Here is a 15,000-nt window from a genome sequence, read left to right on the forward strand (position 1 = left end):
ACTCGACCACCAAACAGACATACGAACGCACATGAACATCTGAGTAACCAAACAAACACAAAACACAAATTAAGTATATTGACGATCCCCCCTGGATATATATATACATATTTAGTTATTAAGTAAATCACACCCTGTAATCCCAGGATACTAACCTTAGGAGATGACCGTGATCTTGCTCAAATAAAACACTAAAGATTATGCGAGCATGACGCGTCATAAATGCTGAGATTATCACTTCCGGCGAATGACCACCAGGAGAGGTGGCCGGAGAGACCAGTTTGGGACGATGACAGGTGTTGTGCAACAAGAAGTGGTGTGATAAACAGTTATACATATGTAACCACATTAATGTATCGTTCTGTTTAACAGTTGACAGTGTATATACCATAATTGGAAAACCTGAAGCTTTGAATAAAATGGTATAAACTTAATACGAATCTACATATACCAATACCCCGTACCTAGTGAACGATACATTATTACTGGTGGCAAGCGGTGACCGCGCCCACGTCTCTAAAGAAACAAACTAACTACCAGAAAAAAGACTATCGAGGACTCATCCTGCGCACCCCTCTGCACCAATTGTGTTCCTCCAAAAGAAGCGGTGGTGAAAATTTCTCACCACCTGGTGGCAGCAAAACCACACCCTGCACAACACCTACGTTATCGCCGCCGACTCAACAATAACTACCAGCCTCTAAATAAGGTAACCCAACCAACACCTTTTTCAAATACGTAATAGTATCATTACTACTATTACCTTACCTATCCATTCAAACCATCCCTGATACTCGCATTTTTTTTTTTTTTTTCTATGCGAACATCATTCAACGAGTCATCGCTTGAGGACAAACCTCATCCGCTCACCCTCACCACCAACCTCCTCATCCGAGTGTCGCGTTCCACCGAGAACCACAACATCAGCAATTATCCCAGCTGCACGTCATAATACAAATCGCTTCAAGCACGGTATTAAGGTAACCTACACGCCTTTAGATACCCACGTGCTCAACGCACGTACACCTTAGCCATATAACAACTATGTAATCTCGCACTTATATTAGCATATTGTCATTTAGAATTTTTTTTCTCTCCAAAAATTATCATTAAGTAATACTCTTTAATCTGCCAATTACAAATATACATATATATTCAACAGTTAATACTATTACATAATATCATATTCATATGCATTCTTCTAGTTAAGTAATTCTTGTTTAAACAAATAGCTCTTATATGTTTAAAATTCAATATTTACATAGAACTTATACATTTTTATCAATGTAACCTATTTTACTGCTGTAAATTTTTTTATGACATTTTATTACTATTTTATGTATATACATATTTTTATGATTTTACATATGTAATCCCATTATACTGTATAACCGTTGACATACTATATCCCCCCTCCCATATCTAAGCATAACATATTACCCTTAGTTACTATATACCTATTATTCATATTTTAACAGCTTTTTTTTCTTAGATTACAAATCAAACCTAACTATTAACTAATACATACTAACTATTAACTAATACATGACTTAACAACATGGCCTTTGCCACCAGATCCAAACTAAAACAAAGTTTACATAGCGTCTTCTCAAAGTCTAGAGAAGAAAAACAACATGACATATCCAGTGACAAAGAGGAAATACACACAGAAGACTTAATTGGCAATGACAAAACAGACCATCTTTACCTATATCCACAGGTTGACAATACCTCTAAACAGTTAACCAATGACCAGTTAAATAATCCTGACAAAACTAATCCTAATGCAGATACCCCAATAGACCCTCTTTATGAGAACGATGTCTTACCTTCTTTCAACCAGCTTCCTCAAGTAGACCCCTTTCACCCCTCACAATCACAACCACCCATTCCTCCCATCCAACCAAATATGCAAACAAAACCTATAAACCATAATCCATCCAACCCCCATATCCCAACACATAATAACCCCCCTCCCGTTCAGCAGCAGTACCAAAACTTCCCCCTTCCTTCCCCCCATACCCCACCTGTTCAAACCCACTCCACACCATACCACCAACCACCACCTAACCTTCCTCCAAACCCACAATATTACCCTTACCCACTACCTCAACCAACAATAATTAACAACTATCAAACCATAACCCCCCTCACAGAAATCCCAACCTTTTCCCAAGATAGTGGACTATCCATTACAGATTTCTTGACAGCATGTGACCTATTCTTCTCCAAGAACTCCCAATACTCGGAGACAGATAAAATAAATTTGTGCCGTCAGAAAATAAACCCATCTGACATTTGCCGTTCAAAGGCAAGGATGCTAGACAGCTTAGTTGCATGTGGAATCACATATCAGGAATATAAACGCCACCTTCTTAAGGTCTTTCATAACAAACAACCTAATAACATTTCCTTCCTCATCACCTTCCTCAATAACACTAGAGTCCAACCACATTCCATTACTAATATAATGGATTTTGTTGCAAACGGAATGAAAGAGGTCAGAGAAGACCTAGAGAATAACTCTCCTTGGACTCACACTGACCAATTTGGTCAAAATGTAATCCCAACAAAACACCTACTAACATTCCTTGAAATAGCTTCCTATCTCTCCCAACTCCCTCCAAAGTGTTTAAAGGAAGCCTCCAAAAGGGAACTAGACACTAGAAATCCTCTAGCTTATACCTATATCTTAGATATCATGAATGCTTGCAATGTATCCTTAGATACCCCCAACCATCTCCCCAGACTAAATAGCCTTCACTCACAGCAACCCCCTCCCACCAATCAAGGACAACCTTCTAAGTGGTGCTCCTACCATTCATCAAACAGTCACAACACAAAAGACTGCATACAGCAACAACAATACCCGCAGGTACAACACCACCCTATCCCTTGCTCAGTTCATGGAACCATTTCCCACACCGATGCCCAGTGTTGGACACAGCAAAAACAACACACGCAGGTACAACACCACCCTATTCCTTGCTCAGTACATGGAACCATTTCCCACACAGATGCCCAGTGTTGGACACAGCAAAAACAACACCCACAGGTACAACACCACCCCATCCCTTGCTCAGTGCATGCTACTACCTCACATACGAATGCTCAGTGTCAAGTTCAGAATCAAAACAAACAAGTTCCAACCCCCTTTAAACACCCACTCCTATCTACACCAACACATCCAATCAAATACTGCAACCTACACCAAACATCAACTCACTCCAACAAAGAGTGTTACCTACAGAAAACACAACAACAACCGCATCAGAGAACTAACAAACCATTCACCACCCCTCGACAAACAGCTCCCTCCCACACGACAAGCAATACTCAACAACGATTGGGGGAACGTGTACCAGCCTCACGCACCAAACCACCATAGGAATATCTCATACACAACACAAATACCTCACCCTAGAAGTAAGCCTAGATCAACTTAAAGTTGACATGATGGTTGATACAGGAACAAACCTGAACATCATCCCAAGAGCTCTGTATGAAGCATTAAATGACCCACCCCAAATTCAATTTTCCAATATGGAAGGACTCCTAATAGAAGGGAGCACAATTTCTCTACACGACACCATAGACTTAAACATTGAAGTCAATAATTGTAAGGTAGGTCTCACACCTTTCCACATAGCTGATGAATGGAGTCTTGATCAACAAGGTATAATAGGACTAAACTCATTGAGGATTTGGAAAACTAAGATAGACTTTGAGACTAACAAAATCTCCTTCCGAGATGTAAATAATGAGTCAACAGTTCCTGAGACACCCGACTCAGACACACAACATCTCTCATGTCTACCTTCCTTCAATACTCCCAATCCCACTAACAGCTATTCCTTCCGACCACCCCTTATGTCACCTCAAAGGCACTGATGTCTAACACAGTCATCATACCCCCTAGACATTCAATAACAGTCCCACTATACATACCCGGTGCAATAGACCATCAGGACGTCATAATCGACTCAGACACGTCCAGGATTAACAACATAACCATTGAGTCCTCCTGGGACACAATATCTGAAAATAAACATACACTAGCTATGTTAACAAACATGTCAGACCAACACCGTAAAATCAGGAAGAATACAAACATCTGCGCAGTCCATCTCCATAATTCCCCTATCCAGGAACCACTGCCGCAACACATCAACCAAGTAAGACCAACACAACCCCTTCCCCCTATTCCCCCAGACCAAATCACGACATCAGCTGACGGAGAAAGTCATAACGAGCTATTAGCTCTCCTACAGAGGAATAGATCAGCTGTCGCCTTAGAAGGCGAACCACTAGTCAAATGTGATATAATCAAACATCACATCCAAATTCCCCCAAACACCACCCCTTCATACACCCCCGCTTACCGCATACCCCACAGTAGGAAATCCCAAGTCAATGACAGTGTACAAGAGATGAGACACCAAGGCGTAATTTCCCATTCAGACTCCCCATGGAACAGTCCCCTCTTTTTGGTCCCTAAGAAAGACGGAACCTTACGCCCTGTTGTTGACTTCAGGAAAGTAAACAACCTAACTCAATCTGACCCACACCCCCTCCCCGCCATGCAAGATGTACTACAATGCATTGGCAACGGGAACACAGTATTTTCCACTATCGACCTTAAGTCTGCCTTCTGGCAAGTGGAATTAACAAATGAATCAAAACCCGTAACTGCATTCTCCACTGATAAGGGACACTTTCATTTCGAACGTATGCCCTTTGGCCTTAAGAATGCCCCCTCAACCCAACAAAGGTTGATGACCCGCATTTTCAGTGACATGATAGGAATCTCATTATTCGTCTATTTAGACGACCTCATTATATATAGTCCCACAGAAAGAGACCACCTTAACACTTTAGAGATTGTCATCAAACGTCTCAAACATACGGGATTAAATATTCAATTAAAGAAATGTAGATTCCTCATGAAGGAACTCATCTTCCTAGGCCATAAAGTGGATGCAAAAGGGATTCACACAACCACAGATAAAATAGATACAATAAACAATTTCCCAACCCCCAGAAACGCTAACGAAACAAGAAGTTTCATTGGGTTAGCCTCCTATTACAGACACTTCATAAGAAACTTTGCTGATATTGCTTCCCCTCTGACCAAATTCACAAGGAAAGGCGAGCCATTTCAATGGTCAGAAACAGAACAGCAAAGTTTCGACACTCTCAAACACGCACTCACCACAGCCCCTGTACTAGTTTTCCCTGACATGAAGAAAGAATTCTTTCTTTACACAGACGCCTCCTCTAAAGGAATAGGCGCAGTCCTACAACAGAAAGATGACAATGGCAAAGAACACGCCATAGCCTACGCAAGTAGAGTCTTAAGCAAATTGAAAATAACTACTCAACTACACACAAAGAAGGACTTGCAATCATATGGGCACTAAAACACTTTAAATACCTCATTTTAGGCTACAAGATTACCATACTAACAGACCACCAACCCCTAGTCTATCTTTTTAACTCCAAAGACTTACATGGGAGAGTTGCTAGATGGAAAACAACTCTCCTTGATTACGATCCCATGATCGTATACTTAGCTGGGAAAGCTAACGTAGTGGCAGACTGCTTGAGCAGACAAACTCACATCACCCCCCATAACCCAAACCACATGCATACCTATGCAAGAACTCAGAGATGAAACTGACAGAGACCCAATATGGTCCCCAATAAAACAGCATCTCATTTCACAAACCCCCTTACACTCCCGACCACCTGTCCCTATTGAGGAACTCAATCTGGTCGACGGAGTCATAAGGAGAACCATTAATACAAGAGAGGTTACTGTTATCCCCAGAGCCCTAGTCCCCAAGCTCCTACACATATTGCACGACAGTGCAATGGGAGGCCACTCGGGCAGAGATAAGACACTAAACACTGCTAGACACACATACTACTGGCCTTACATGAAAAGAGATATAACCACACACATAGATTCTTGTGTAACTTGCAACCAATTCAGAGGCCCTAACCTGAGGCAAATCAACATAAAAGATATCCCACTCCCTGCTGAGCCATGGGAAACACTTGGCATTGACCTACTGAAAATGCCAACGAGCCATCAAGGTTCCAATTATGTACTCACAGCAGTTGATTATTTCTCTAAATACACAATCTTAATACCACTCCAGGACAAAACAGCAGAGACTGTAGCCAAAACCCTGGTCAACAATATCTTTTGTAGATACAACATACCACACACAATGTTATCTGACAATGGCTCAGAATTCAAAAATGAGGTGATGCGCGAAATAGCACACCTCTACAACATTGACCAAACATTTGCCACTGCATACCACCCCCAGGGAAACGGTCTGACTGAGCGAACAACTCGCAAGGTCCTAGAGATTCTCAGACCATTGGTCAATGACCTCATGGACAGTTGGGAAGATTGGCTACCACAGGTACAAGCCAGTATCAATAGCACAGTCAATTCCGCAACAAAGATGTCCCCACATGAGATCATTTTCGGCCAACCAATGCGCCTACCCTACCAAATATTCAACCAACCACCCCCACCCTTATACAACCTAGATAACCACGCACACAGCATCAAAAGAGGTATGCAAACAATTTACAAAAAATTTAGAGCAAACCAGAAAGAAGCCCAGGAAAAGACAAAGACAAAACAACACAAACGGTCAATTCCACTTGACATAGCACCTGGCGACACAGTCATGGTAAAAGACTCAGGTAGAACAAACAAACTCAAACCCAAATTCCTAGGCCCCTTCATAGTCACAAGTTCACTCCCTAACAATGTTTTCCTACTAACAGATCCTTCCGATCACACCACCTTCACCATACATGGAGAGAAGTTGAGAAAGGTCAAACTGAACCTCGACCCAATCTCACCTCCCATCCACAACCCACCTATCACAGACACACACCAATCACCAAAACGCAAGTCTCATCCCATGACTCTGCGTCGACGCAACTAAACATGCACTCTAGCTCTCGCCCCTGAAGATGCAGGACGTCATGTATCTATCAGTGGAGGTTAAAATGGCCCATTTCCAATAAGAACTCTTTTCCACATATCTATCAAAACTTCTCTACTTCCTTCCGACCAATATAACCTTAGCGAGAGTCAGATAAACATATCCTCAATCACTGAGACATAACCTTCATCCTCCAAAAGTAAATACATCATTAATTACCCACCTTAAACATCGACTACTTTTGACATGGACTCATTCGACTTACATCATAGGATTCTTCCATATACCTCCACAGCCCTTTCCCTCTTAATCATTCTCTTTATACTAATAATAATAATCATATTCTGTTGCATGAAGTAACACCTTCCAAAACCTTTCCACCTCCATACACAAATTATTGTAAACCTAGATTAAGTTTATTCTTGTGTCTCACCCAATATCTTAAATACCATAAACATTCTTACAGAAACTATATATCCATACTATGAAATAAAACAAGTGCAATGTGACACACCAAACTGACCATAGAACAGTGTTTAGAAAATAACACCCCCAACAGTGATAGTGTTAAACCATAAAAACCATAACATTTTGGAAAGTGAATTAAATAGTGTATGTGGAATCCAATATAACATGTAATCTGGTGAGACACAACGTTACACTTCTGAGACACAACATCGCTACCCCTTAATTACAGTTCATGATCCCCCTTGGGACCTCAGATTCACTTCAACAACACCCCCCCATCTGCACATTTTTAATCCCACAGGATTTTGTGTCTCTGAAAAAAAAATTCTCGATGTATTACCCATATAAATACTTTTGTAAACCATGTACCCTAGGTGCCGGGAGCCACCTAACCCCAGGGGGAGAGCGATATGTATACGCCACCATATACATGATGAGTAATATCACTCGCTCACACCGCTCACTCACTCCCTCACTCACTCACCCACTCAATGTCCGGCCCTTCTAGCTGACTAAGAACTAAGTCAGCAACCTTCGGGTCTGCAACAACAACTCGACCACCAAACAGACATACGAACGCACATGAACATCTGAGTAACCAAACAAACACAAAACACAAATTAAGTATATTGACGATCCCCCCTGGATATATATATACATATTTAGTTATTAAGTAAATCACACCCTGTAATCCCAGGATACTAACCTTAGGAGATGACCGTGATCTTGCTCAAATAAAACAGTAAAGATTATGCGAGCATGACGCGTCATAAATGCTGAGATTATCACTTCCGGCGAATGACCACCAGGAGAGGTGGCCGGAGAGACCAGTTTGGGACGATGACAGGTGTTGTGCAACAAGAAGTGGTGTGATAAACAGTTAGACATATGTAACCACATTAATGTATCGTTCTGTTTAACAGTTGACAGTGTATATACCATAATTGGAAAACCTGAAGCTTTGAATAAAATGGTATAAACTTAATACGAATCTACATATACCAATACCCCGTACCTAGTGAATGATACAGAACGGTACAACTGCACTGTCGAGTCGGCGTGTGTGTGTGTGTGTGTGTGTGTGTGTGTGTGTGTGTGTGTGTGTGTGTGTGTGTGTGTGTGTGTGTGTGTGTGTGTGTGTGTGTGTGTGTGTGTGTGTGTGTGTGTTTTTAAGAGTACGCTTACATACACACAATCAACACCACGAACATTAAATCCCAAAATCTGTCACCGGACTCATCATAGAACGACAGAACCCCACGAGTTTATTCCCAAGGTTCTTCCTGTCCGCCCTTCCAGGTGACAAAGTAACGTTTCGATTCCAGCTGGTGTTCCAGTAACGTTCTGACAGCTTTCTCTGTCTCTGGAAAACCAAGAACAAACGAATTCCGAGCATGGATGTCCGTAAGACCCATTTGTGTGTGTTAAACAATGGCCATTTGGGCCTTCTTGCCGACGACACAAATTCTCTTTTTACCAAAAAAAGGAAGTTAAGTGTAGGAACGGGGTTAACTACTTCAGTTAGGTCAATTAGGTTTGTTAAACTCTAAATATGTTAGGTCAGTGTCAAAGAAAACCCAGGAGAAGAATAGACTCAGTTATGAAGGCGAGGTTACTACGGCTGGAGTCGCCTAGCTTCGGCAAAAGCAGCCACATTTGCCCTATGCGTTTAGACTGTTGTGGCAGGTAACAATCATTGTTGGGAATCGGAGAGCAACGCGGGATTCGAACCCACAACTGAGCAAATGTCGAACCAGAGGGCTTCCGTTGAGCAATAAATTATCATCGCTGTCAACCCTAAGGAAGTAAAAAATATATATATATAAAAAAATGCATATGAGAAAGTTGTATTCATTTAAGTATTATTATCTAAGTGTAACTATATGGTGTATATGCGACGACACCACATACTAACAGATTAGAACAAATAATTAAAAATGTTCGCAAACATGGTAATATTTGGTTGAAACAAAGTTCTTATGATACTCATTTTGTCTGTGGCAGATGGTGGGACTTGTTGTATAATTATAGGACTTACACGTATTCATATATATCCATATAGATGCACATGTACATATATATATATATATATATATATATATATATATATATATATATGTGTGTGTGTGTGTGTGTGTGTGTGTGTGTGTGTGTGTGTGTGTGTGTGTGTGTGTGTGTAATATATATATATATATATATAATATGTATACATATATATACATATACTGTATATGTATATATATATACATATGCATATACATATGCATATATACATATAAATATACATATACATACACATATACATATACATATACATATACATATTCATATATATATACTCATATACATATACATTTACATATACATATTCATATACATATACATATACATATACATATACATATACATATACATATACATATACATATACATATACATATACATATTCATGAATATGCGTATGTATTTACATTTGCATAACAAACATGTTCCATGATTAAACCACAAGAAATCTATAGTAGATCTGAGGATGGAAGCTGACTCCTGTTTGACAATGAGTTTCCAGTCATATAGCCTAGAAACTATAATAAATTGAAGTGATTGATTGGTTTAATTGATGCTGATCTCATTGACACTAAGGCCCAACAACGAGCTGAACAAAATCACCAGACAGCCGTCCAATGAGAAGATATCTGACATATCTTTGATACGGAGAGGTTAATCGAAAATCCGTCACGAAATAATAAGATATTTATTATTCATATTATTTTTTTTTCTTATTCCCAGGAAGATGTTTTGTTCATTGGAAACTGGACAGACTGACTAATATATTTAGTTTAAGATGAATAAAAGATCTGGAAGCGTTTCTTACTAATGAGGTGTTTTTCATTTGCTTCCTTGTATTGGTTTTCGATCGGTTATGGAATAATGATGGATTGGTAGCATGGTTAAGAAATGAGTCCCTCATCTTTCTTGCACAGCTATCGTTGGGTTAGCTCGTTGTAAATAATTTATTTTGATTTAGACTAGTCGCTATTATGACACACACACACGTGTATGTGTATGTATATGCATGCACACACACACACACACACACACACACACACACACACACACACACACACACACACACACACACACACACACATATGTATATATATACATATATATATATACATATGTATATATATATATACATATATATATATGTATATATATATATAATGTATATATATATAAATGTATATATATATATATATGTATATGTATATACATATATGTATATACATATGTATATATATACATATATATATATATATATATTTATATACACACACACGAGGGTAGTTCCAAAAGTAATGCATCCTTTATTTTATTTTTTTATTTTTTTACTTATTTATTTATTTATTTATCTATTTATTTATTTATTTATCTACAGCAAGGGATCCAAGAGGACTATCTATAGCATTGTTACTATGATTGGACCTTCATGCTCATGGCTTGAAATTTTCGTCTCTCTATTGCAGATACAGATGATGTGACAGTCTAATTAAATAACCTCTGTCATGAATGTGCTTCAGAAGCAGAGATTCGTCACTGAATTCCTCCACGTAGAAGTAGAGCCAATCAACATTCACCGGTGCTTGGAGAACGTTTACGGAACCAAGGCAGTTGATGTCAGCAAGGATAGAAGATGGGTTCGTTGATTACGGAGTACGATAGAGGATGTGAGTGATAAATCGCGCTCCTGACGGTCATACACATGTTCTTACTCATCGCTGGCGAAAATGCCTTGAGAAGGGATGTGATTTTTTGGAGAGATAAAATTTGGAGCGAAAGTTTTCGTTCATTTTAACGGTACCACTCCCATCTTCATAGCTCTTCAACTTTTTGGGTTACGAGTAAAAGTATATAAACAAACAAATATATATATATATATATATATATATATATATATATACAAATATATATATATATATACAAATATATACATACATATATATATATATATACATATGTGTATATATGTATATATGCACACACACACACATTAGTTTTTTGTCCTGTATCATAATGAATGGTTGTAGTGAGCTATTAGCCAGACTAGATAAAACTAATCGCGATCATCCAACACTCCGTATAATTGAAAAAAAAAAAAAAAGTAAAAAAAAAAAAAAGTGTGAAGTATGTGTACGCAGCCTTTGAACCCAAAGCCATTGTCACCTTCGGAAGCATCTTCTTCAATCCGGGGATATCAGCGACATTTGACAACTTGAAAGTTGGACAAGTTCAGAATCGGCCAAACAACTATAGTGACAGACAACTGTGAGATCAAATGCTACAATCCAGTAACTTTAGATCGGACAACTTTATCATCTAACTTTATAATTTTTCATCGTTCGAACACAACCACTTTAAAGTCATATCAATAACTTAAGGAACTGAAAATATTGCAATCAAGCAATTTTTGAGTTTTTGTATTTGACAACTCCATGATGTGACTATCAGAGAATCTAACATAATCACGATAGAGTAATCTACTGTCTAACAATAGCATGATTCAACAAATATATGATTTGCTAACTTTCAAGTCCAACAGTGTCATGGTTCATTAATTTTTAACATGACATCACGGCCCAACCATTTCAGTGTCTAAACTTTTAATTACAATAGCCAGTTGTTCCAATCTTGTGCAATTAGTGTATGTGTGTGCATACATGTGGATTGTAGATGAAAGTATAAGTAAGAGCATACGGATTTGTTTCTTGTCCTAGAATTAAATTGTAATAATAAGAAAACTTTCAGTCACTATACTAATAATGAGTCATATAAATTCGACTTCTGTTATAAATTGTATTTAGAATCACAAGAAAAGCAATTTTTCTTTACAAATGTTCTTACAGAATCAAGGCGAACAGATTCGTGTGTGAAACAGTACTTATTCATGACACTTCGATGATTGGTTCTTGCATCGTAATTCCTCACTTCACAAAACGATTTTATTCAGTAGAATAGAACCCTGCCCATTCCACTCACAACCATTCCAACATTTGTAAGAACATTTCATTCAGGTAAAGAAAAGCTCAGGTTCTCAAATTCAAGAACATACATCAGGAGACTCATAGCTCCTGATGAAGTCCTCGTCTTTGCCCTTTATTCTATAACAAGTAGGACACTCGGAAATTGCCAGCAGGTTTACGTAGAAACTAAGACTTTCGCGCAAGACACACACAGGAGAGAGGTCAGTTCCCCTTGAACTCACACTAGATTGCTCTTAGGTCCTGCTGAAGTCCTCATCTTTGCCCTTTTTTCTATAACAGCCAGGACAACTAGAAATCACCAGTCATCTTACGGAGATCGAAGCTGAGACTTACACAAATGAATATAAGACTCACACAGGAGAGAAGTCAGTTCCCCTTGAACTCGAATTATATGGCTCTTAGGTCCTGCTGAAATCCTCATCTGTGTCCTTTATTTTATAACAGCCAGGACAACTACAAATCACCAGTCATCTTACGGAGATCGAAGTTGAGACTTACACAAATGAATATAAGACTCACACAGGAGAGAAGTCAATTCCCCTTGAACTTGCACTAGATAGCTCGTAGGTCCTCATCTTTGCCCTTGTTTCTATAGCAGTCAGGGCAGCTAAAAATCACCAGTCATCTTACGGAGATTAAAGCTGAGAATTACACAAATGAATATAAGACTCACACAGGAGAGAAGTCAGTTCCCCTTCACAGAAATACACTCCTTCCTCCCTGCAACACCCAACACCTGAATGTAAACCTCAATTCATCACCTCCAAACTGGCATTGTGAGCAGATCAGGACATCCACCAAGCTCTCTTTCATTCTCTCTATTATGCAATCCTCCTCGCTTGAAGCTGTCAATTCATCGCGTCAATTTCAACTTCGTCCACGCTGACTTGATTTTGTGATACTCCTTTTCATTAGTTTGTATCACAAAGTCCTACGTATCTAGATTTAGAATCAATTTCCTCCTCTCAGACATTTCTAAGCTTCCGTTCATCCATCCATCCATCTATTTCGACCTGAGAAGCCATATCAAAACATCAATTTCATTATTTTCATAGCGCATTGTCTAGATTGTATTGTGTGAAAATTTAGACGATTTTGTTATTTAGTTGGAAACGGGCTTATTTTTTGTATATCTAGACAAGAGTGTGTGTGATATAAAAGGGACACGCAGTGCAAATAACGACCGTATATTGTCTTAGCATACGGTACATGACCCTCAAACCTAACTGCTGTCTATCAAGACATTGTTCAGGTGAGTATATGTTCATAAACACACACACACACACACACACACACACACACACACACACACACACACACACACACACACACACACACACACACACACACACACACACACACGTATATATATATATATATATATATATATGTATATATATATATATATATATATATATATATATATATATATATTCACTTCAAAACCAGTGCACTTACCTAAACCTCCTTAGTTTAACCTAATCTAGTCTAAGCTAGCATACAATTGCTTAACCTAGCCTAACCTAACTTAACCCAATCCAACTCATTCTAATCTAACCTAACCTAAATCATACTACTATATCATAGGAGTTAACTCATTCCGTGGATAGAAGTAGTGATAAAGTCCAATCCATATGAACAACAATTCCTTCATTTCCTTTCATAATAACTGCCGCCAGGCGATTTTATTCATGTTTGTGACACCTTGCTCCTTTCGGTAGCGAATGGGGGGCGAAAGGTCTAGTGATTGGGGAGGCTTAGTGAATGGGGGAATAGGGAAGATAACGAATGTGGGGGAGAGTTAAATTCATCAAGGCTTGTGTGTAGTGTGGACACCCACGAACTGGAACATTATATGCAAAATAAATGTCGCGGGATGTCGCATCTGTCAGAGAGCCAATCAGAGGGCAACACGTGGCAGAGCGTCATTGGTCGATGGATCCGGAGAGCCCATGGATACCTAATGAAGCTTTGGGAGACCAGGGATCTTGGTGTTGGTGTGTTTGGTGTAGTGAGATAGATGTGGTGCTCGTCGGTTTTGATGTAGGTTTTGGTGGTGGTGATGGTGGGTACGGTGGTGATAGGGCCTGGTGTGGATGGTGAATGGTGTTTTAGGGGGAATTGGTGCGTTGTGGTGTTTTCGAAAGTAGTAATGGTAGGAATATGTTGTTGTTTTCATATTGGTTATAGTTGTCGTCGTAGCCATTGTCGCTGTTTTTGCTGTTGTTGTTGCTGTCGTTGTTGTTATTTAGGGGTAGAGGCACCGTGTACAATATCACAAACCTGTTGTTATGGTAATACCGAAAGATATTACGTTCAGAGATGCTGTGAATGCTGTGATAGCATTGCTGTAGTCAGCTGTGCTGTGTTACATTCTACCCCTGAGAAGGTTGCCGTGGATACCACAGTATATGCTGTGTTACGTGCTGTATGTGACCTGATAGCTGCGTTAATATTTGTTGCTGTGGTAAAGATTGTACCTGATGCTCTAACATAGGTCATAGATGATGCTGTGT

At 39.1% G+C, this 15,000-nt stretch overlaps 1 protein-coding gene across 1 annotated transcript in view; it reads right to left on the reverse strand.

The window, feature by feature from the left end:
* The window catches only part of LOC143019561 (uncharacterized), an 896-nt gene extending 126 nt beyond the window's left edge, over positions 1-770 (reverse strand). Inside the window, exons 1-2 of the mRNA XM_076175303.1 lie at positions 156-770; positions 1-39 (exon numbers count right to left, since the gene is read on the reverse strand). The exon at positions 1-39 is cut by the window's left edge and continues 126 nt beyond it. Of these exons, the coding sequence (XP_076031418.1) occupies positions 1-39; positions 156-391 (275 nt within the window). The 5' untranslated portion in view covers positions 392-770. The remainder of the gene's footprint in view (positions 40-155) is intronic.
* Between the last annotated feature and the right edge of the window lie 14,230 nt (positions 771-15,000).

Source organism: Oratosquilla oratoria, chromosome 3 (genome assembly GCF_046742065.1).
Source record: "Oratosquilla oratoria isolate Oo_2021 chromosome 3, ASM4674206v1, whole genome shotgun sequence".
Classification (NCBI taxonomy): Eukaryota; Metazoa; Arthropoda; class Malacostraca; order Stomatopoda; family Squillidae; genus Oratosquilla; species Oratosquilla oratoria.